General features: G+C 43.0%; 1 protein-coding gene across 1 annotated transcript; it reads left to right on the forward strand.

Moving 5' to 3' along the window:
- Positions 1 to 121: 121 nt before the first annotated feature.
- On the forward strand, positions 122 to 24373 carry mks1 (MKS transition zone complex subunit 1). The gene is made up of 18 exons (XM_084320792.1): positions 122 to 265; positions 5945 to 6066; positions 6242 to 6297; positions 10550 to 10717; positions 13352 to 13449; positions 14164 to 14286; positions 14604 to 14708; positions 15453 to 15561; positions 16157 to 16213; positions 16822 to 16864; positions 16962 to 17024; positions 17226 to 17296; positions 17823 to 17892; positions 18230 to 18337; positions 20163 to 20296; positions 21069 to 21151; positions 22845 to 22942; positions 23314 to 24373. The coding sequence occupies exons 1-18, from the start codon at positions 189 to 191 to the stop codon at positions 23415 to 23417; spliced, it is 1689 nt and encodes a 562-aa protein (XP_084176918.1). The 5' UTR covers positions 122 to 188; the 3' UTR covers positions 23418 to 24373.
- Positions 24374 to 25480: the final 1107 nt, after the last annotated feature.

Raw genomic sequence — 25480 nt, forward strand, 5'->3', positions numbered from 1 at the left:
CCTAGTTAACCTAGCTAACTAACGTTATGTTAACTCTTGTTTGCAGTAAACAATGCGAATATAAAATGTGTATGAGCTAACTAACTAGCTGAAAACGATAGCTAGCTAGCGTTAACAGTTACAGTTAGCTAAACACAAGTAGTACGTATAACGTTTGTTTCCAGCGTCAGACAGCATATTTGCAAACCATGGCAGACGGCTGGAACACAGACGGCGGAGAAGCGGTGTATCGGACTCGGGATGCTGTAAAAAACCTGAGGATAAAGTGAGTAACACAACCAAGTTAACGTTAGCTTACCTAGCAGCAAGCTATCATTGATGTGCCCAGTGGTGAACACATTTGTACACCTTTTCTACATTTCTAGGTTTAGAATTCCCCTTGAGTTAAACCTCTTTATGAGAAGATGTGCGATTTGAAATATGGAGATAGTCTATAAAGTTTAAACAATGGGTGGAAGACTGTGTGATATTGTGAACCCACATACTGAATGAATGAATGAAACTGTTTGTTTGAGTTTCTTTGTAGCGCTGAACAAAAAATGTAGCCCATATAACATCAAATGGGTGTTCTCACACACCCACACCTGAAAACGTGAAACATTCCAGGAGACCAATAGGACCTATCTGTAGGGATACAGATAACTGATATTGTATATCAGGGCCCATACCAGTCTGAAATAGAGTATTCAGTATTGGGATGATTTCTCCAAGAGCCATGTGAAATCAAAGCAAATGCCACTTGATTTTCTGCATTTTTGACACATGCAGAGTTCAATGGTATACGTCTCTCTCTAATGGAGAAAATGTACCATATCTCTATCTCATATAATCTTTGTCCAATCGCCTCAAACAAATCATCTATATCTATATGAATGAATGAATGAATGAATGAATGAATGAATGAAAACTTTATTTAACAGATTGCAGAATGGGTACAATACAGTACGGCTCAATACACACAATTGTTAAGGGGATGCAGACCTGAGAAAGACGTTTGTCTTGTTTACATCAGGGTCCCCCATTTTCAATTCATATAGACATTTATGACATACACAACATACATGACATTTACTGATATGTTTGAAATATGTCTGATACATTTGTGACATAAACGGTATTCAAATATACAGTACTGTTACCCCTGACAGAGTATATACATATGATGGGGAGGGGACTGTACATTAGGAGGGGGTGGGTGGGTGGGAGAGAAATATACATACGGCGGGGAGGGAATATATACATGCGGTGGGGAGGAGACTGTCTATTAGGAGGTGGTGGGGGTTTTGGGCATTTACGGTGGCCAGTTTCGAATTGCAGCCTCCCGTAGGTGCTCTTTAAGAGCGGTTTTGAATGTGGGTAGGGATTCACATTCCTTTACAGCTTTGGGTAGGGCGTTCCACATTGATGTGGCATAATTGCGAAACGTGTTTAGTCCCTTGTTTGAGCCGAATCTGGGTTTAACATGATTTGTTGAGCTTCCTCTGGTGTAGTGGTTGTGGTATTCACTGACCTTTGGGAAGTATTTTGACATGTACATGGGTACCTTAGTCGTATAGTGTATTTTGTAGACCAGGCCCATTGCAAGTTGCTGTACTCTGTCGTCTACTCTAAGGCCCCGTTTAGACAAGCGTTTTGTGAACAGAAACCGCAAAAGTCATCTTGCGGTTTCACTTTTAATTTTACGTTTAGACGAGCGTTTTGGGATGGAATTCTGCGTGCAGACGACGCTGTAACGACTCGAGACGACGGAGCCCCACTGTCACACGATTGGCGCATATGTCACATGACGTGCTGTGAAGACCCGCCCTACTCTGCCTCTGATTCGCAGACTGTGGATGGGGAATGTGATTGCACCAAAGCAGAGTCACTCACAGACAGTGGGTCCACTCACGCCGCGGGACAGATTCGTGTGTATTTAACCCTTTCACTGCCAGACGACAGCCGGTTGTGTGATGGTAAAGGGTTAACCTTCTGTCGTGTGGCAGTGAAAGGGTTAAAAGTACTGCCAATGTAGCCTTCAGGTGATCTCCGTTGATATAAGTCAGACATACTTGCTTTGTTTACGTCTCGGCTACTGGCGCATACCTGCTACCTGTGACGTAAGCAGTACGCGCGACCAGAGCCGTGACAACCCTTTCGTCATCGTTTTATCAGATTTATACGTTTTAACAGTTTAGACGAGAGCGCAAAGCTTTTGCGTTTCTAGGAATTCCACCCTGGAAGGTAGTCTCACTTTTTTGCGGTTTCACCCCGTAAAAACGCCGTTTCCGTATAAACGAAAGGCACATCCGAAAAAATATTTTGGCGGATTCACCTGCTAGCGTTTCCGTCTAAACGGGGCCTAAGCCATCCTAGGTTGTCAAAGTGGGCAGGGGTGAGGTGGGTTCTAGGAGTAAGGTCAAGCAGTAGTCTGACCAGTTTGTTTTGAGATGTTTGTAATTTTGTTTTTAGCGCCTTTGAGGTGCTTTGGTACCATGAGGTGCAAGCATAGTCGTAGTACCCTTGAATGAGTGCTCCTGCCAGAGTCTTCAGGGTATTCTTGTTTACCAGAGAGGAGATCCGGTACAAGAATCGAGTTCGTTGGTTGACTTTTTTTATTACATTGGATGCCATTTTGTCACAGGAGAGATTAGCCTCTAGGATGGAACCCAGGTAGGTAATTTCATCTTTCCTTGTGACAATATTGTCACCCACTGTAACTGAGAAGCCGTCGGTCTTGCTGAGTTTGTTATTTGAACCGAAGAGAATGGACTCTGTTTTGCCCATGTGTAATGATAGTTTGTTATCAGCGAGCCATATGCAGATTCTGCCTAGTTCCGAGCTGAGGGTTTTTTCAACCTGTAACTTGTTCTTGTCAGAGACCAGCAGGGCTGAGTCGTCCGCAAACAGGAACAAGTTGCAGTCACAAGCTGACGACATGTCATTTGCATAAATTAGGAACAGTAGCGGTCCTAGTATGCTTCCTTGTGGAACACCACAGCTCACTGTGAGGGGGGGGATAGGGTACCGTTTACCTCCACCATCTGTTCCCTCCCCTCAAGGTAGGATTGCATCCAGCTCACTGATAGACTATCAAAACCAATCGCTTTTAGCTTGTCAATCAGAATGGAGTGATTGACCGTGTCAAAGGCCTTTTGTAGGTCCAGCATGACCATGCCGCAGTATTTGCCCGCGTCCACCTCTTGTTTGATGTGGTCATTCAAATAGAGAAGGCATGTGTCAGTGGAGTGGGATGTTCTGAAGCCAGATTGGAATTCGTAGATTAGATTTTTTTCCGCTAGGTACTTTTCGACCTGTTCGTAGACTATTTTTTCCATGACTTTCGAGATGGAGGTGAGAATAGAAACAGGGCGGTAGTTGCCTGCGTCTAATTTGCTGCCCTTTTTGTGCAGAGGGGTCACCCTCGCAATTTTGAAGTCCTTGGGGACGCGTGTTGCTTTTTAACAGCGGAGGAGTGCAAGAATGTGACAATTTGACCATGTGACCGCGGCAGCGCGAGAGAGCGGCAATGCGGAAATAGGCTGTCTATTGCCATTCTCTAAGACAAACGCTAACCTTAACCAGCTCCTTAACAGCGCCTAAACTTAACCGTTCTAACCTTAACCAACTCCGAAACAATGCCTAACCTTAACCTTAACCTTAACCATGCCTAACCTTAACCTTAACCATAGAAAGAATATTGCCATTCTCTAAGACAAACTCTAACCTTAACCAGCTCCTTAACAGCGCCTAAACTTAACCGTTCTAACCTTAACCAACTCCGAAACAATGCCTAACCTTAACCATGCCTAACCTTAACCTTAACCATAGAAAGAATATTGCCATTCTCTAAGACAAACTCTAACCTTAACCAGCTCCTTAACAGCGCCTAAACTTAACCGTTCTAACCTTAACCAACTCCGAAACAATGCCTAACCTTAACCTTAACCTTAACCTTAACCATGCCTAACCTTAACCGGCGAAAGAATACACGTTAAACAACAACGGACCGCAGGACCGCTGCGCTGCCAGGTGAGCTGAGCTTCGAATGAAAATCATGGCGGATTAGGGCGGTTACATAATGCCGCAAGCTCTGCCGCTCCGTTTATTATGTGTGTGATGATTGGGGTGATAGCGGCTGCTGAGTCTCTGAGGAATTTGGAGGGGATGTTGTCATGGCCAGTGGCCTTGTTAGGTTGGAGGGCGCTCAGTTTATTGAGTACCTCATCTGTTGTTACCATTTCCAGCTTGAAGTCGTCCTTGCGGACCCCTAGGTTTTTGTAGTAAGCTACTATGTGTTCTACCCCATAAAGCCCTGAGTGGGAGGGTAGTTTGTTTACCAGTGTTGTGGCTATGTTTGTGAAGAAAATGTTTAAGTAATTGGCTACATCCAGCTTGTCTGTGATGAGCGTGTTGTCCGTTTTTATGTTTATGTTTGAGAATCTGGTTTTAAGTTTTTTACTGCATCCTAGTTGATTATTGAGTAATTTCCAAAGTTCACGTGGTTTGTTTTTGTTTTCCTCAGTTTTGTCATTGATGAAATTCTTTTTTGCAGTTTTGATCATGGAGTTTACGTCGTTTCTTAGTCGGTTTCTTTCTAGTTTGGCTTGTCAGAGTGACAAGCCATAGAAGATGGCCACAATGAGTGATGAAGAGGACGAAATGGTCGGCGATGGCGTGGATGGACAAGACGAGCATCCATGGCCCTATCTACATAAAAAATACATAGTTCATAGTCCAACCTTATAGTGTTGTTGAGTTGCCATCATTCAAAAACCTGATAAATGGTTTGCGACCAAGCACTAACGTCATTACGAGGCCCACTGTCCGCTCGAAGATCAGCAAAGCTGCTCAAACCATGAAAGAGAAAGTCACTGCTGCTATGAGTGAAGTTGAATGGATCGCGACAACAACAGATTGCTGGACAGCCCGACGAAGAAGTTTCATTGGGGTAACCGCTCACTGGATCGACACTGAAAGCTTTGAAAGGCGTTCTGCTGCAGAAGACTGAAGGGCTCCCATACTTTCAATGTTTTGGCCAGTGCCACGACATTCACTTGGAGTACAAAATCTGCATTATGCTGTGGTTAATATTGTGATATTATTCAGGGTATACTCCAGTATTCTGTCTTTAATATTGTGATATTATTCAGGGTATACTCCAGTATTCTGTGGTTAATATTGTGATATTATTCAGGGTACTCCAGTATTCTGTCTTTAATATTGTGATATTATTCAGGGTATACTCCAGTATTCTGCCTTTAATATTGTGATATTATTCAGGATAATCCAGTATGCTGTGGTTAATATTATGATATTATTCAGGATACTCTAGTATTCTGCCTTTAATATTGTGATATTATTCAGGGTACTCCAGTATTCTGCCTTTTAATATTGTGATATTATTCAGGATAATCCAGTATGCTGTGGTTAATATTGTGATATTATTATTCACTGTGATGTGAATGCCGTCCATGTTAGTTTACCTTCAATGGAGAAGTGCATTAAATAATTTTAATACAAAAAAAGTGTCCCCTGTTCTTTCATTTCAGCATGGTCTATCACAGAACACATTCCATTGTGGGCAGAGTATGCTTGGTTTCATTCCAGCCGTGCCTAAACACCAGCTGATGATTTCACTAATTGGCTCACCTCTTCAACTAACTCACCTGGTGCAATGTATAGTTAAAATGAAAACTTGGCAGATGATGGAATGAGTTTGAGACCCCTGGTCTATCCCTTTCCCAACATTTTTTTCACTTTTACTTTTTAGTACTTGAGTACATTTAAAAGTAGGACTTTTTTACTTTTACTCAAGTGTGTTTTTAGCCAGATACTTTGACTTTTACTTGAATCAGATTTTGAGACAGTACCCATACTTTCACTTAAGTATAATTTCTGGGTACTTTTTACACCCCACCATCCCAACCTGCTTACAGTATTTTGCTGTTGATTCTGTCCTCAGGGTCCGTGTTGAGAGGGTGACCTCCACAGCAGTGCTCTCTCAGCACCTTCAGCAGATGGTTCTATCCCAGCAGGAGAGGGGCATTATCGAACTGGACACCCTCGGCTCACAAGCCCAAGCAGGTTATTCTCGGGGTTAACGTCTGGAAAATACATTTGATAATTTCCATGCATTGAAATGACATGTTTAAACGTCAGTATAACATTTTATGTTTATTGTCAAGAATAATTCATGCATGACAGATAGTGATTGATAAAACGTTGTGTTTTAATCTTGACATTGATGATATTCTTTCAGGAGGTGACAATGCGGAGGAGCTGGTGGTGGGCTGGCAGGAGAAGCTCTTTAGTCAGGTAGTCTCTTATCTAGTATTCCCGTCGTAAAGCAGTTACATAGATACATTTTGTACTTTTGGAAACCTAGAGTGAAACAAGTAAAGGGCCATTAAAAACGGCTTTAAGTTTAAATAATAATTAAATCATTAAAAAATAGGCTTAAGTCCTAAATGACCAACTAACTTTGTTAATTTTATATTAAATATCTGCAATTGTTTTTCAATCTTTGAGCCCTGTAAAAAAATTTCCTGGAATAATAATATGAAAATATATAAATAAACCTTAAATTTTGCCAGTCAACTATCATCATAATCAGAATCAGAAAGGTGTTTATTGCCAAGTAGTTTTCACATACAAGGAATTTGATTTTTTGTTTTTGGTGCGACAGACAATAACGGACAGATAATCAAATAAAAAGGTGGAATAAAATGAACTAAATTAAGATAGAAGCACAATAGAATAGAATATAATTATGAAATATAGGCCAGGTCTGTACAGCTGTAAAATAAAATGGTGGAATACAATAAAATGGGATATAAACTAAATTAAATAGAAGCACAATAGAATTATAGTATTATTATTATAATTATTATAGTAGTTATATAAAAAAAAAAAAAAAAAAAGGGCCAGGGCTGTACAACTGCGCAAGACGTGGTCAAGTACACTAATAAAAATAACAATACAGCATTGTTATATACTGTTATAGTATTGTTAAGCTGTCTTAAAGGGGTTATGCACTGCTATTCCTAGCACTATTTGGGCAACTTTACACACTTCCTGTGAGTCTATGTAACACATCTGTAATTTTTATTCCAAAAATAATCATTGTTTTATATTTCTAATCTTGTACTCAAAACCAGCATTTTTCAGCCTCATGAAAGCAGGCTATTATTGGCTTGGCTCCAACCATACTAGCAGAATGCTTTGAGTGACAGCCACCCACCAAATAGCTCCGCCCATCTCCCCGTCAGAGATTAGGTTTCAGGTTACATACAAATATGGTATGTCATAAATATAGAGATGTAGCAGTACTGTCTATCTATATATATGTTACCACTATTTGTAAAAGCCACAACCACGTTACCATATTTGTAATAATGTAAATCATTGTGTCGTTGTACATATTGTGTATACACCGTTAGAAGCTAACATAGCTTAGCTTGGTAGCTATTGTGCTAACAACATATCCCGACGTCCGGCTCGCTGGCCGGCATGCACGCCCGACACAAAATGGTTCTCTCCTCTCTGTACACCCCCGTCCCCACGGGTACCCTGCCGGGGAGCCCATGGACGCGACAACGGCGGCAGCCGTAGGGTGCTCGAGCCCGCCGTAACGCTAGTGGTACACAATAGCTATGAGCTAACTAACGCTATGGCCGCCGCTGTTGTCGCGTCCACAAGCTCCCCGGCAGGACACCCGCGAGAACGGGGGCACACAAGGAGGAGAGAACCACCCCAAATCGAGCACTCATGCCGGCCGACAAGCCGGACACCGCGGTTGTTGTTAGCACAATAGTAGCCCACTGTGATGCACCGAGTGGGCCACCATTGATCAACATGCAGCGATGTGTAGCTTGCATGATGCGTGTGCAGTGCTTTGCCACACAGGTCTGAGAAGAGGACCTGCACATGATAGCAACCGGGAGCGTCGCGGAGCATTCAGCCTGCTGGCTACCTAGATCCACTTCAACCAGCCGAGCGTCGGGAGCTCCAGCAGCTTGTCGATGTGCTAATAGCCTGGAGCCAGCTACCGTTAGCTTGCAGAGGCTATTAGCACACCGACAAGCTGTGTAGCCAGCAGGCTGAATGCTCCGCGACGCTGGTTGAAGTGGATCTAGGTAGCCAGCAGGCTGAATGCTCAACGACGCTCCCGGTTGCTAACGCCGGCCCCGGCTGGTGCTAAGTAGCTAGCGATCGCTCCCGAGTCCCGAGAGCTAACGCCGGTCTGTCTGTCGAAGACCGAGGGAACCGCATCAGGCTTCAGCTGATTAGTGATCTTCTGGACAAGCCTTCCACCCTGCAGGTAGCAAGAATGGAGGCGGGCATTACTAAAACCACAGAGCCAATCACATCACCGTGCGCTATAAACAGCGCCCTGTGACGTGCACCAGGTCGTCAAATCAACATGACCTGATTTACTAGAGGCAAAGAGGGGATGGGCTGTAGCTGAGGAATTCGCCAATATAGTATTTAGGCCCAAAAACACATTGATACGAACTCCTATTACTATAATACAATGCTAGAGACTGAAAAATGACATTTATAATGCATAGCACCTTTAAATACTTCGAAGCTTCGTTCGATGGGCATGGGATTTGAACAGGAAAATAAAATTAGAATATATTAAATTAAAAAAAAAAAAGTTCCCTCCCACCTGCAAAATCTTGCGCCTCCAATGCAACAAACATCATACACCTCATTAACTCTGCCTCTCTTTGTTAACTACAACAAGCAATGCCGTTTGTTATTTAAGATGAGGTCGGACTTGGCACTGACAGATTTGTGTTCATTGTGCTGGTTTTATAAAGCCTCAAATGACTGCTTACAATATTTCATAAAAGCAAAGTGTTTAGTTTGTCTAAGAATTAAAAAGGTTTAAATTTACAGCACTGACAATTCTCTAGTATTTGTTAGTGTCCCGACCCATATAAAAACATGTCTTAACACTTTGGTTGCCTTGGGTTAAATTAATGATATACCATAGGTTGCCGGCTCTATTTGTCTATGGAGAAGTACCCCTTCTTTGCATGGCTATAACTTTTTAAATTCTATTGCTACATTGCCATTATTAGGGCCCATTCAAAGTCCTATATGTATTGTTCATTGTGTAGCAACGTTAAACTTTTTCATTCACATATTCATAGTAAAGTATGGTCTAATGTATAAGTGTTTTCATCTCTTTCTGCAGCTTTCTCCAGAACGTGATCTATAGCCCCAAATGCATTATATTGATGATGCAATACAGTTTTATGGCAATCAGCGCGATATAAAAAATTCCAACTAGACGTACTTCTAGAAGTTACTACACGTCATCTGATGTTGACCGGATGGGCTAGGGGGCGTTTATAATTCCGTGGGCAGCGTTATACCAATCATCTAATGTGGGTCAAATGTTGATAATAGCAGTTAGTATCGAAGACGGTAACGTTACACGCTGAAACTCACCCCAGTCTCCGCGCGCCGTTGGGCGATCATCGTCGAATTGAAATCTTATCATTATGGGATGTAAATTTACCCGGTCCATCTCCAGCTTGTATAATGGTATATACGTCCAAATCATGTTGTTTATCGAGTTATTGGCAATCGATCACTGTGTAGTGTGACGAGCCAGAGTCGCGGGACCTATAGCGAGCGCCGGAAGTACTACGGTCGTCTAGGACAACCTCTATTCAACATCCTGTTTGGCGATTGCGCCGATCGGCCACCAGATGGCGCTCCTGAACCGCCAGAGAGCTCAGTGGGTCCTGCTGGTGGATCTCAGGCCAGCGGAGGGGACAAATGAATCCTATCGCAGATTTTTGAAATATTGATATAAGGACGCTGTACAGCGTCCCCCGGCAACTTGAGCATGGCCAGCAATGACGTGAAAAGACGTTTCATGGCAGTCAAAGTGTTAATAAATTTTTTTCGAATTCTGCCTTTGTCTCTTGTAGTGGCCGCTTGTCGCTCCCCAATGAATCAACAAGCGTCCACGATGCACCCGTAATTAATTATCTACTCAGTCCCAAAGTTTGTGATGTAAATATGGAATGTCCCAAGTTGCTGCTGTTTACAGGGTTTATAGTTGTCCAAAGGTGAATGATGGTGAATGAAGGGTTAAATCAGAACAGTTGTCAATTGCTCCATTGTCAGTTCCAATTGGTGAGACAGGTAGGAAAAATGTATCCTCATCACAGGTGCATGGGATTACGGTAATTAGCTAGGCTATTTATAGAAGAGGGGCTATAATGGAGGCGGTGAGCCCTCTAGTGTTCAAACATAAATAAGACACTATTTATACACAAGATAATAATATTAATAACCAAAACACTCATATGGCCTTTACAGTCTCTATTAACTACATATAAATATTTATATCATTTTTTGCTTTATAGACTAAGGTTGCAACATAATAATGTAATGTTGTTGGCTGTGTAACAGAGAGCAGCCGCCCCGAAGCTTCGACGGCCAAAAAAAGCTTTGAAGGTCAGCACTTCTCTTTCTCTCTCCCTCCACCTTCCCCCTTCTCTCTCTCTCTCACACACACTCTCTCCCACTCTCTCACATCTAGTATGAGATGGAGCTGTTCCAGAGTGAGGATGTGTGCCAGACCCCTCTGGAGAGACAATACCATACAGAGGTCAAGGCGCTGAACAAGTCCAAGAGACGACGGAACCACAGGATTTTCACCTACACGGATCACGACCGCTACACCAGCTGCCTCCCGTTCCACCAACTGGTAGGGTCAGGGTTCGAATTATCACCTGAGAGCTATGGGGGCCCCCTGAATTTTATTTTTTTACAATTTTTTTACTGAAATTGTGGCTGTTTTCGAAGTCATATTTAGAGGAATATCTCATTAGGATTAGTCTAACTAAGTAATAATGACATCACACAACAGTCTAATCATAAGACTATTGTGTGATGTCATTATTCAGTCTCATTCTTAACCATCAATATTTGTTCATTTTCTTACTCACCTCTGATATATAATGCCATATTTACTTATTTGCATTTTGCATCTGATAAAATACAACAATTTAATTTGAAAAATGAGACAAAATGTATGAACTTGAATTAACATTTATTTGTCTCTGCACTTATAAATAAAAAACTAACAAAATAATCGAATGGAAAATAAATAGTTGTATGGCACAACAGCAGCATTTATCAGGATACAGTAAGTAACATTATCATCTGATAATAAAATGAACATGAAATAAATACTTGTATAAATCAAAATAAATAATGTTATAAACAAATGTGCACAGGTAATCAAGAACTGAATGAAAAATAAATTAGAAGTAGCAGCATCTTCTTAGAACAACAAGAAGAAAAGTAACTACTGCAGCATGTCACCGACATGCAGACTGGAAGAGCCGGGATTCAAACCACTGACCTCTTTTATCCAAAGCGAGTAGTGACGACTAGCACTACCTCCTGAGCTACAGCCGCCACATCATGAGCAATGCTATCACTGTGCTCTGTGCAAGTATATTTTCTTCCTCAACTTCTTGCTCTGAGAGCTAGTCACAGTCCCATTCATCCACTGCTCTGCCAAATGGGCTCCAAATGATTTATTTAACAATGTCTTGACGTTTTTACATGGAAGGCAGCCAATGCATCCCTCCTTGGCAAATAACCAGCTATATTTATTTTTCCAAAAGTTCCACTGACTCGGACCCCAGCATTGTGGTGGTTGAGTAGCAGCACAGTCCAGGTCTAGTGGTGGAGACTCGGGTCTGGCAGTGGCAGGCTGGCGGCGTCATTACTTTTACCAAGCGGTTTGTGTGTTTTGCTAATCTGATTGGCCACTGACGTTTCTGGTCATGTGACATGTGCGCCCAACGCCAGCCCTGATTCCAAACTCTAACCTTAACCAACTGCGAAAGAGTCGCCTAAGCTTAACCAGTGATAAACTAGGCGTTAGGTCGTTTGCAGGCTGTTCGATGCGGAAATGGGCTAAGACACTGCTTGTCACGCAATTGGGCGCACATGTCACATGACCAGAAACGTGCGTGGCCAATCAGATTCGCAAAACGCACGAACCGTTTGGTAAAAAACTAGACGCCAACCGGCGCGGTAACAATAACAGGTGCACTGCGCACAGGAGCAGCAGAGCTAACACTAGTACTAGCACTAGCAGTGTCAACTTCAGTGACAGTAGCGCTGCTAGCTGCTGCACTAACAGCGTCAGTTTTTGGCCTTTTTATAAAACCAAAGCTGTCCAGCTTTGTACAGCCTTGCGGCGGGTTGAGCCTTTTTTTTGGCTGCATGTGGCGTACTGTTTAGTGTTTATGTTTTCAGTTGCAGGACACGGACCGGCAGCCTTCTGTTTACAGCAGCTGCTTGCTGCTTCTTCTTCACTAGGTTGCAGTAGCGTTAAACTTATGGGCGACGCTCATGGGCGACGCATATCGGCTTGGAGGTGAAATGCAGCCTATTCCACAACATTAATTACTCAGTTCTTTTAAAAACTGAAAAGAAAAATATGATCTATTAACAATTTATTTAGGTAACATAAATAATACTAATTCGTACAAAAAAAAATAAAAAAAAATTTGAGAGACCCCCACAGGGGGTCTTGACTATGGGGGCTCAGACTCTAGCTATGGGGGCTGAGCCCCCATTGGCCCCCTCATAATTCGAACACTGGGTAGGGTGTTCCAGCATCTCGTTATGCCAACACAGACGACACTTATTTCATGACCCCTGCATTGTGAGGCATATCGGAGGCATTTCCTGAGTTCTTATAGACTGCATACAGATATTCCACTTGGCCCCGCCCACTGGGTCAAAAGCTCTTATACTTCACTAGGGAGACTGCATGGTGTTTTGCAATAAAATTGTCTTGAAACGTTTCCTGGCATTGATAAGTAAATAAAACCAGAAAACCTTAACTTTGTGTATTTCCCAGAGACACAAGGCTATTATACAGGTTGCTTCATTTAGCTGAACAACTCCATGGGAAATGGCTGCTTCAGGGCACAACAGAATGTGACTGTTCAGCTACATCAAACACTGGATAATAGCCATGTGTGTCTCTGGGAAATACGCAAAGTTAAGTTTGGTTGTTGTTGAATTCAGAGTTATAAGCAGACTTATCAATGCTGAGAAATGTTTCAAGTTATTCTTTACAGTCTCCATAATAAAGTAGGGGGTGGGGCCAAAAGAACTTGTACCTAATAACTTGACTGTTATCACTTTGCCAGGCAAGGGTGTTTACAAGGATATGTCTACAAGATCCTCCATAATAGCTTGGTGGAATGAGAACCATGTAGACTTCCCCATTTCAAAATGTTTGAACATCTTTGTTGGTGCATCTTTGAACCTGATCGCTGCTAAAACTCATTGTCTTTTATCCTAAACGCAGCACTCTGAGGACTTGGTGACCATGGTGAAATCCACCCCCACCTTCCTGGCTGAAAGGATGGCGAACATGAGGCACAGGCGGCAGGATAGACGCACAGTGTAGGTCATATCAAGGTCCTATCCTAGCAACATGCCTTCAGTTGGTAGCTGCTGGACATAGTGTTGTTAACAGTACAGATAACTGTTGCAAACTGGCAAATAAAAATCATGTGGCAATTTTTTGAATGAACATATTGTGATTGTGATCTGAATTGCTGTAAATGTGGACACGGATAGATATTTCCACAATTATTTATTTATTTTATGTTCACCACTTGGGCATTGTTAGTTGATGCTTAGAATTTGCATGAGGTACATCTCTGAAATTGATTTTGATTCTTTCAAGGTAGATGTTTTTGTCACAGGCTGGGCAATATATTGAAAAAAAAAATCTTGAATATATTGAATATTGTCTAACTTAATCGTATGGCAGATTTCTGTTAATTTGTAAATTGAGAATTGTGATTCCTCGTTCAATGCTACTAGGTAAATAAATAGTAAGTCAGATTTCTCACAAAGGTTTTCTGAAATGTTTGAGAATGTCGGGTGAAAATTACAGTTTCAGTTGACTGTATAACACTTTCCATTACCATTCAGGATCAATATGATGATCGGATTATCTGACATGTGATTATTATTATTATAGCAGATATCGTGATCTATATAGAAAAAAGGATTCTAAATATCGCGATATAATTTATTTTCCAATGTCGCTCAGCCCTACTAGACATACCCAATTTCTCAGCCCTACGTTGGATCTCTTCTATATTGCAGGGACTCCAGTGTCCCAAAGTCCAAGCTGGTGACCTGGGAGCCCACAGAAGACTTTGTGAAGAGCAGTCATGTGGTCAACAACACCATGCAGACCATGCACATCATGGCAGACCTGGGACTTCGGTCAGTATTGGACACTGGGTAATATTTACTATTACACGTGACCAGCGGCAGAATGGCTATGCTCTGGCTGGGCCATTGTTCTCCTATGGAGGTTGATGGTGCCTATCTCAGTGGCAGCGAGGTAAGCCCTACCTGTGGCACTGTGCCCTGCTCGTAACTGCAGCCGAGTCACTACGCTCCAAGTGAATTGTGGTTAAAATAAGACACTTCTCAGATACAGATTATCTAACTATAGGAGGAGGGAGCTTGCCAGGGTATAGGTTATAGTAAGGCATGTAAAAAGCTGTTATATTGTGTGTGTTTGTGTTTTTCCCAAGACTGGGTCAGAAGGAGAATGAGTGTTTGCTGTTTACTCTAAGAGCAGATGGAAACGGAGTGGTCATCATCAAACCTGACTTCAACAAAGGCAAAGAGCCCTACAGGCAAGTCAAGGGATACAGCTGCAATACCTGTAATGTTTGATAATTCACATAATTCCTGTGGTCTACAACAGGGCAATGCATGTTCAGTGAGCATGAAGTCTTTTCTTAAAGATCCATGGAAACAGCGCTTCAGAGATTGGTCAAGAGGGTGGTCGATCTGATTGACAAGTACCTGCGCATTTACAATTTGTATAAATGTGGGGGAGGGGTGCGGTATACAAAATGTAATTGTATTGGACAATTCTTTTGGTGTTCGCCCTCAAGTGTAGTGACGCAACTCATAAATTGGTTACTTTTTCCAAGAAGAGTCTTTAAATCATTTCTTTGTGAATTTCTTGGCACAAGTAATAAATAGATGAGAACTAGATGCAGACAAAAGGGTTAAAATGGTGGAAAGAACTTTTTTCATCTCATGGGATCTTTAAACCGGAAAATGTTAAACTAGAATTTGAACCTGTGATGTCATGAAGATGTAGTCTTGGAGGTGCTCCCTTGAAATTAAATCCGAAATAATTTGGCTTTATGCAACCAACTTGAAAAATAAGATTCCACACCTCAGCACCCCACCTTAAAAACAGTCCTTAAAAACATTTGAACATTCTGACGATTGTCCAGAGGGAGCGAAACATTAGTTACGCCATTTAATTGTTGTGATGCTGAGTAAGAGCAGTGTCCAGGATCTTCTTTCTCAAGACCGACATGTTACATGACACAACCTTTCCAACGACTGTTGCTGTGGTACAGGATAGAGATAGATGGGGAGAAGAAGGAGGTGTGGCGTCTCACAGTGGAGAATGTCTCCGCAGACATGAAGCATGAGGACAACGAGAGGGAGAAGCACATGTACAAAGACGTGAGTTCTTAACACTCAGTTTAACCCTTTCACTACCACACAACAGACTGTTAATCAGAGTATGAAATTAGTGCATACTGGGGCGGCTACGTGGCGTAGTGGGCAAGGCGCTCGCCACGAAATCTGGAGACGCTGGGCTCGCCTGTTCGAGCCCAGCGCTCCACATTTGCTTTCAGTTTAGCTGGTCGTCCACAGTAATACACATTGGCCGTATTACGGGGAGGGAAACTGAAGGGTGGGGATCGGGCGTTGTGGACAGCGACTCCTACAGGTCGGTTGGTGCGCCTGCGCAGTAGAATCAGGAAGTGTCGGGGGCAGCGTGAGCCTCCCACGCGTTACTCCTCGACACTGAGAGATCGAGCTGCGCAGATGAAAAGATGCGACTGCTGTTACCTCAAGTACCGGATGGGACTTGTGCTATGTATGACTTAGTCCACATTGCAGCCGGCTTGTGGGAGGCAAGAAACAGCGTTCGTGACAGGGGAGGGTTGAATTGGATGATACGAAATTGGGATGGGAGAAAATATAGAAAATGGGAGAAAAAGTGGATCAAAAAAAGAAATTAGTGCATACTGTACATTTTCCATCTCCACAGCTATATGTCCGGCATAAAGACTACCTCAACAGCCTTGTTGGACAAGACTTTGAAATGGTAAGACATTTAATAATGGATGTGGTATTGTTACTGTGCCTTAGCTATTGACTCCTAGTCCCTCGTCTCTCTGCTGCTCAGCAACGTGCGTACAATAAGTGGTGAGACCACACAAACACACTCCTGATTTCATCAAGTCATGTTTCTTTTTCACAATGCAACAGAGTCCGTGTAATTCAAGGACACAGTGGCATAGATGTGAAGCTAACGGGTCTTTATACAAAGTGCCTTGCCTGTAAGCCGCCACTAGGGATTGATTGGTTTTTATTGTGGAGTAAAAGACAGCATCCAAGGGATAAAAACATGAGAGTGCATGCACTTATTTCCATCATGGTCCCTTATTTCCATCATGGTCCCGTTAGTGTCATTGCCGGCGCTTTGCATTTAAAAATGACGAGCTTCGTTTTCTATTCCCAGTCTGGACCACATTAACTGGTGCACCTGTTTTTCTTCACAAATGCACCATTTAACATGGCCACAGGCACAGCCCACTTTCCATGTAACACCTCTGAGTAATATAGAAAACACCACCCCATTCACTGGAAGAGGGGGTCCACAGCCAGCATGTCCCGTGTCCAAGACTTACGCTCTCCCTTTCCCTCGCCCAGCCACCCCCTGGTATTCTGCGTCTCCTGGTGAATGGAGAGATAGGTGAGTGAATGATAACACTTGAGACATCTGATACCATTGTCTTCCTAGTGGAGACTGTCGTCATGTAATCCTCCTTCCTTTTCTTCTGTCTCCCCAGTCTCCGCCAAGGGCTTTGAATATGACAACTTATACATACACTTCTTCATGGAGTTGCCTACTAGTAAGTCACTCATATGTGAAAGTTGTGTTACGGTAGTTTATTCATTTCTTTATCATAGTTTGAAGCTTAACAATTTGGTATTAATATTTCTGGACTGTTAAAATGTTCAGGGTTTTGTTATTGTAGTATATCTCTATATGATGGTTAAATGTTTTGTGTCTTTTAAAGTTAATAACTTGTATTAACATCTGGACTGTTTAGATTGGTCCAGCTTGCCGTTCCAGTCCCTATCAGGAGTAACTCAAACCTGCCGGACGAGGACATTGGGGAAGGCAGGTTTATGGCCTCAGTTCCATTTCTAGGGCTAGACGGATATGTTGGTCAGCCGATATGACTCTTTTACTCAAGTGACACAAATAAAGCATCGATAGAATTATTCACAACATTCACAACTTAAATAAATGTGTAACTCTGTGGTGTGTTAAAACGGTGTTCCATGTTTTTCCTCTAGTAGAACGCAGAACTTCTTCTAGTACAACTAACAGACAAAGTTAATTCTAAAAACAAAAAGATTGTCTGCAGTTAAGGTTTTGTTGAAATACAAATATTATTTCAGTTAAATCCTTACAGATTTCCCCCCGTAAAGATATTTGCAAGGAAATATTAAAAAAAAAAATACTACTGGCAGATATTTTGGTTATCAGAAAGTTCCCAAATATCAAAATTGGTATCAAAGCCAGACACCTCATATCAGTCTAGCCCTATTCATTACACAGTACACATGGTGTTAAGTTAACAGTAGCCTATTGACTGAGTGTTTAATGAGGATCATCACCTGAATGTGCGGTCTTCCTACAGGACAACGTGGCTTTCTTCAGTTACCCCTTCAGCTTCGAGGCCTTCCTCAGGAAAGAAAAAGACAGCGAGGGTTAGTTTGTGGAAGGATACGCTTTTGCTCATACCTTGTGTGTGATGATGTATTTGTGCATTTACTACTTGATGGTATATTAATGGGTTTTCAAATGAACAAAAAATGGGTCCTGCACACTTCTTCACTTACAGTTAAAACCTTTTTTGAGGGAACAGTTTTTTTTTAGTTTTTTTCTTTTTACAATAATGCTCGTCGGGTTACAAGACGGTGTGTGGGAGTGTTGTTTTGTTCCTCTGCTGTCAGGCCCTTGGTCTTCTACGCAAACGTTTTACTGTTTGATATTAGCGCATTTCAAAACCAAACGTTTGACATTGTGGTCTTCTCATCGTCACAGAGTGCCTACACCAGTGGCCAGTGCTGTATTTCAAGGTTCTTTCTCTGGACTCCTGGCAGCGGTATCGAACGGAAGGCTACGGCTACCTGGATTTCCCTGCTGCGCCAGGTATGATGCAAAACTATACCCCTTACATTAACCTTGTGGTGGATGCCGGAGGAAATCATTATCTGGTCAGATAGCTGGTTGTTACAATTTATTAGGTAATTAGGTAGGACACAGATTACGCCAGGTTATACCGGAAGGGGAGGGGGGGGTTATGGAAGGCGGGGGCTTTAGGTAAGAGGACTGATTGATCAGGGGAGACTGATTAGATCAGGGGACAAAGGTATTGATCAAGGGAGACGGTGTGGGGGAGGGGGGGGGGGGGTACATACAATTTCCACTACAACATAAACTACTCTGTAAATAAAGTACTAATAAACCACAGGAAAAAGTTACATATTGTATGTTATTATAGCCTTAAGTATTTTATATTGACGTAATTATGAAAATGTACAATGTGTACCTATTACAAATAAGTACATATATTATTATTCAATCATTTTTTTTACTTTTCACATTTGAGCTCCCCTACTGGAGAACGAACCCAGGGCACTCGCATGGGAGGCGAGTGCCTTTACCTCTCTAGACTACCGAGACACACTTTTATGATAGCCTCGCCAAAACCCTAACCTTATATCTTAACACTTTGGCTGCCTAAGGTTAAATTCATGATATACCATAGATTGCCAGCGCTATTTGTCTATGGAGAAAGTCCCCTTCTTTGCAGGGCTATAACTTTTTAAATTCTATTGCTACATTGCCATTATTAGGGCCCATTCAAAGTCCTATATGTATTGTTCATTGTGTAGCAACGTTAAACTTTTTCATTCACATATTCATAGTAAAGTATGGTCTAATGTATAAGTATGTTTTCATCTCTTTCTGCAGCTTTCTCCAGAACGTGATATATAGCCCCAAATGCATTATATTGATGATGAAATACAGTTTGATGGCAATCAGCGCGATATAAAAAATTCCAACTAGACGTACTTCTAGAAGTTACTACACGTCATCTGATGTTGACCGGATGGGCGAGGGGGCGTTTATAATTCCGTGGGCAGCGTTATACCAATCATCTAATGTGGGTCAAATGTTGATAATAGCAGTTAGTATCGAAGACGGTAACGTTACACGCTGAAACTCACCCCAGTCTCCGCGCGCCGTTGGGCGATCGTCGTAGAGCAGAAATCTTATCATTATGGGATATATTTTTACCCGGTCCATCTCCAGCTTGTATAATGGTATATACGTCCAAATCATGTTGTTTATCGAGTTATTGCCAATCGATCACCGTGTAGCGTGACGAGCCAGAGTCCCATGATCTATAGCGAGCGCCCGGAAGTACTACGGTCGTCTAGGACAACCTCTATTCAACATCCTGTTTGGCGATTGCGCCGATCGGCCACCAGATGGCGCTCCTGAACCGCCAGAGAGCTCAGTGGGTCCTGCTGGTGGATCTCAGGCCAGCGGAGGGGACATATGAATCCGATCGCAGATTTTTGAAATATTGATATAAGGACGACGTAACGCGTCTAAAGACGGTTCCCGGCAGTCAAAGTGTTTAACCATAACCATTCAAACGAACCATCATCATAGTATTGCTTTTGTATTAGCATGGGTGGGTGGTTTAGTGGCAAGAGCACTTGCCTGTGACCCCAATCATTGTTGGTTCGACTGCTGTTTGTTTTGGACTTTTGCAGATCCAAAACATAAATATATTACTTATGGCTATAACATAACGTACATTATGTACCTTTTTTCTTGTGGTTGGTTAGTACTTTATTTATGTTTTCTGATGACACCGTTGTACCACCATGTTCACATAAACAACAACACGACCAATCCCTCCCTCTCACCTGCCTCTTCTTTCGTCTTTGTCTGTCCTCAGGTAAGCACACAGTGACATGCCACACGTGGAGACCCCTGCAGACGGGGACGGTGTCTGAGCTGAGGAGGTTCTTCATCGGCGGCTCTCCTGAGCTGGAGGACGACAGCTATGTCAGAGTACCAGGGACCTTCACGGTATGCTGACGAGACACTGCTGCTGCACTGTGAAACGTCTGCACTTCTCTGAAGTTAGGGTTTGAAACACACAGAGGACGTAATTTGCGACGCACAAAAAAGAAACAATATGCATAAAGAGAAGGAACGGAGAAAAATACATTAAAGGGATAGTTCACAACTTTGAAACCCGAGTTCTGTTTCCTACTTGACCAATGATGTTGTTGATCGGTAACGGTCCTTTCTCAGTGCAAGCCATGCTGTTCTTCATTCTGGATACCCACAGCTCCGCTTAGTTAGCCATAAACTAATGTAAAGTCAATGGGGACAAGCTCCTCTCTGTACAAGCTAACCAAATAATTTTAAAATGTTCAATTCTGCATTGAGATTGTTACGCCCCCTGTTGTAGATTGGTGTAACAGCTTTTGTATACAGCTTTTTTTAACTGGTTGAGAGTCAGATATGTAGGAAGTGAATTCTATATCTCGGAGCCTCTATATTCAATTCTGCAGATGCAGATGTTCGAGATTTAGGGGTCTTAAGTAATTGTACATTTCATGCACATGTGGCTTAATTTTCAATTCAAAGATCCCTTTAAGATGTACCCTTTTTAAGCTGCAGTTACTGTGTAAAACCACCACTTGAGTGGAAGTCCTACTTATTAGATTTTTAGCATTGCCTTTTATAAAAACAACACTTCAACCCGTTTTAACAGCAGAACTTGTTAAGCACTCACTGAATCAATCAAATAAATACTTTGAGGTTTACTTGTCTTTATCTCCTGTGTCTCCAGGGAAAGAGACTGAGTCGCTTTGGCTTTTGTACCAAAAGCACAGGAAGTGTCACTTTTACTCTGCACTGCATCCAGCACGCCAGGCAAGTAGATGTCAAGATGCCACCAGATCTTCATTTGAATGGACACGCCACTGAATTTATGAATTTCTCATGAAATGTTTTACTCGTCAAACACAAAATATGTCCCAATCTATATGAATCTTAGAATAATGTGATGTAACATTGATGAACAATTCCAATGAGAATTACTTGGAAAAGATGGAACTAGGGCTGGGCATTATGGCCAAAGTATCATGTCACGATATTTGTCTTACTTTTGACAGTATAACAGTATATGACGGTATTTACATTTAGTCATTTAGCTGACGCGTTTATCCAAAGCGACTTACAAGTTCTGTACGAAAAGTCATCAGGAAGGGCACAACTCTTATCAGCTGAGTAACAATGTTCATCAAAGTGTTGAGTGCTACAGTGTAGGTTAGTTTATTAGGACATGTGCATGACAGTAAGGTTAGTTAGGGTTAGATTACATTTTTTTTTTAAATTCAGATAATGGTTGAAGAAGTGCGTCTTTAGTCGACGGCGAAAGATTGGACGGGTTTCGGCTGTCCTAACTGGGGTGGGTAGTTAATTCCACCATTGTGGGGCAAGGACTGAGAATGGACGACTTCTCTTTGATGACCCTCCCGGAGCTTGGATAGGAGTAGGTCTGAGGCGGCCAGAAGATGCAGAGCGTAGGGGTCTTGAGGGTGTGTAGTTAGAGACCATTGACCGTAGGTAGGCGGGAGCGGTTCCCTTTGCCGCACGGTATGCCAGGTCGAGGGCCTTGAAGCGGATTCGTGCAGCAATGGGGAGCCAGTGCAGGTCCCTAAGAAGTGGGTGACATGGGCCGACTTCGGTAGGTTTGAGATCAGGCGGGCCGCTGCGTTCTGAATGAGTTGAAGAGGCTTGGTGGCGGTGGCCGGGAGGCCAGCGAGCAGTGCGTTGCAGTAGTTGAGGCGGGAGATTTCGTTTTCCAGTACAAAATACAATGTGATATATCTTTCTTTATCTTGTAATAACATGATAATATTTCATTAAAAATGAAATATTCATTTATTTATTAAAAAATTTTAATTGTATTACTGCTGAAAGGAACAATCTGATTAACTTAAACAGTATGTATATAATTTTTTACAATATGTATTGTGGATGACGTTATTTCGCATGGATCCATGACTGTATACTCCCTAACCCTAGATGGAACAGCTGATTATACATCCCTAGGATGTTTTTTTGGGCGGTAATGTTACCTTTCACATACCTAGTACCTAAGGTTACTTGTAATTTGCCAAATGCAGTGAATTTGAAGGAATTTATTTCTGTACCATTGTCGCCAAGATAAATCCTTTAAACTAGTCCAGGAAACGGTTGTCTAGCAAGCTAGGCAGTACCTGGATTCTAGCTTGTCAACAAAACTTTGAACTGGACAGGCTTGAGAGGCACCACTGAAACCACTTTGAAAATAAAAAGGGTACGCAAATTATATAATTGAATCTTCACAAACATTAATATTACCTCATCTAGACATTATTTGACACTTTCCAGCCTCTTTAAAACTAAATTTTAGTAGTCTCATGATGACATTCCTTAATTTCTTTGTATCAAGAGATCTATAATTCAAGAGAGAAAAAAGATTCCTACTCTATGTATTCAGTGGCAGGGCCCAGGAGTTGTTAATATGAACCGTAATATATATATATATGTTAATATCTATCTTGTATTAATGCTGCAGGGCGTTTGTTGACACCAGCATATTGAGGAAGAGGAGGCAGGGCGTTCTGGACCAACTGGGAGGATTCAGTCAGCAAGGGGCTGTCCATAACATCCTGGGTAAGGACAACCAATCAGTGCCCAGATACATAGTAAGGACAACCAATCAGTGCTTAGACATGGTAAGGACAAGCAATCACTGCTTAGATGTGGTAAGGACAACCATACAGAGCTTAGACGTGTCATGGTTTTGCAGGATGTACTGGTAACACTTTTGTCTTGTTTTTCATATCTAGTTGAAGTTAGGGTTAGGCGTGACGTCTCTAGTAAGGTTATAGTGAGGGACTTGGACTAAAATGCATGTCCTGTAACTGACAGGAAATCAAGTCTGTTCTAGAATGCTGGTTTATGTTTGGTTATGGTTTATTGTTGTCAAGTTGAAACCGTCTATATAGTGTGTGTTGTTGATCAGTTGTCTTTGTCTCTGTCAGAGGCCTTCCAGAGAGCCAGGAGAAGAATGCAGGAGGCCAGAGAGAGTCTGCCCAGAGATCTCATCAACACCACATCACAACTCCATTCTGAATCTACTGCATAGACACCAGAGAGAGTCTGCCCAGAGATCCCATCAACACCACATCACAACTCCACTCTGAATCTACTGCATAGACACCAGAGAGAGTCTGCCCAGAGATCCCATCAACACCACATCACACTCTGAATCTACTGCATAGAAATCCGAACATGGTGGCGGAGTGGTTGTTTACATTAATTCCAAGTGGTGAATCCCGGACATGTTACGGTCAAGGAACACACATGTAACCCAGATATAGAACTTTTGGTGGTAGGACTGAGACCGTACTATCTCCCGAGAGAATTCTCACATGTAGTGGCAGTGACTGTTTACATTCCGCCAAGCGCAGCGGCGGCGCACGCGTGTGACGTCATCCACTCTACCGTTGCTAGGATACAGACAACACATCCCCAACGCATTTGTATTAATCAACAGGGATTTTAATCACGTTAAAATAACCAGCACCCTGACAAATTTCACACAATATGTATCCTGCAAAACAAGGGGAAATAAAATTCTGGACATGCTGTATGCCAACACAAAAGAAGCTTACAGATCTACCCCCCTCCCTCCATTAGGGGCATCTGACCACAACCTGATTAGGCTTGTAACTACATACAAGCCTATTATTAAAAGACTACCAGTCACCACCAGGACCATCCAACAGTGGTCAGAGGAGGAGCTGAAGGAGTGTTTTAGGGGATGTTTGAGAGTGTCCATGGAGAGGACATCGAAGGTCTTACGGACTGTGTGACAGACTACATTAAGTTCTGTGAGGATAGCATTGTGCCTACCAAAAGGGTACGATGCTATCCTAACAATAAACCATGGATTAACGGAGACATCGAAACTCTCCTATACAAGAAAAAGAGGGCGTTTAAGGCAGGGGACATTGAGGAGGCCAGGGCAGCACAAAAAGAGCTGAAAAAGGAGCTGAGGGCAGCCAAGCTCAAATACAAGGACAGATTGGAGGGAGGACTGAAGGCTCACAGCTCAAAAGAGGTGTGTGGGGGGGGGGGGGGGGGGGGGTTTAGGAGGATAACCGGCTACAAGCAGCAAAATGCGGCTGTTGAGGGGACTCTGGAACGGGCAAACGAGCTAAACCAGTTCTTTAATATGTTTGATCGAACAACACCCATGAGCTCAACAGGGCAGCCAGGTCCCCCCGGTCCTGCTCCCCATCCCCTACCTCAGATGGCCACAGCCTGCCCCCTCCCATCTACCCCCACCTGCTCGCCCCCCTCAGTCCCTCATGCTCCCCTGTCCCCTACTTTGGATGGACATAGCTTGCCCCCCTCCACCCCACACTTGCTAGCCCCCCTCGGCCCCTCCCTACCTCTGATGACAACAGCCCGTCCCCTCGTCCTCCTCACCCGCCCCCCCAACCCCACCCCCAGAACTCCAGCCCTGACCGAACACCCGGAGTCAACCCAACACCCACCTTCATCACAACGGATCGGGTAAGAAGGCAGTTCTCCAGGGTCAAGGTGAATAAAGCCAGAGGGCCAGACAACATCAACCCCAGAGTGCTGAAGGCGTGTGCTGAGGAGCTGGCGGACACATTCCAACACCTCTTCAACCTCTCACTGAGACTGAAGAAGGTTCCCCGGCTGTGGAAAACATCCCTCATCGTCCCTGTGCCCAAGAAGGGACGCCCCACCACTCTCAATGACTACAGGCCGATTGCTCTGACGGCACAGGTCATGAAGGTCTTTGAGAGGCTGGTTCTGGAGCACCTTAAACCACAGGTGAGAGACTTTACGGACCCCCTGCAGTTTGTATATCAGCACAACATCGGTGTGGAGGATGCCATAATCTACATGGTCCACAAGGCCTATCTACATCTGGAGAAGCCGGGCAGCTCAGTGAGGGTAACATTCTTTGACTTTTCTAGTGCCTTCAACACTATTCAGCCTCCACTACTAGCCGAGAAGCTGTCAGTGATGGGGGTGGAGGACGACTTGGTGGCCTGGATCTTCAACTACCTCACTGGCAGACCACAGTCTGTCAAACTGCAGGGGTGCCACTCCGACATGCTGATCTGCAACACTGGAGCCCCCCAGGGAACTGATTTGGCACCCTTTTTA

This window comes from Notolepis coatsorum (assembly GCF_963971535.1).
Source record: "Notolepis coatsorum genome assembly, chromosome: 8".
Classification (NCBI taxonomy): domain Eukaryota; kingdom Metazoa; phylum Chordata; class Actinopteri; order Aulopiformes; family Paralepididae; genus Notolepis; species Notolepis coatsorum.

Excerpts from the sequence above, each read along its gene's own strand:
- mks1 (XM_084320792.1), top strand. The coding sequence starts at position 189 with ATGGCAGACGGCTGGAACACAGACGGCGGAGAAGCGGTGTATCGGACT. Across the intron at positions 17,893-18,229 it reads GAAAGAAAAAGACAGCGAGG|AGTGCCTACACCAGTGGCCA; the intron begins GTTAGTTTGTGG and ends TCATCGTCACAG. Across the intron at positions 20,297-21,068 it reads GAGTACCAGGGACCTTCACG|GGAAAGAGACTGAGTCGCTT; the intron begins GTATGCTGACGA and ends CTGTGTCTCCAG.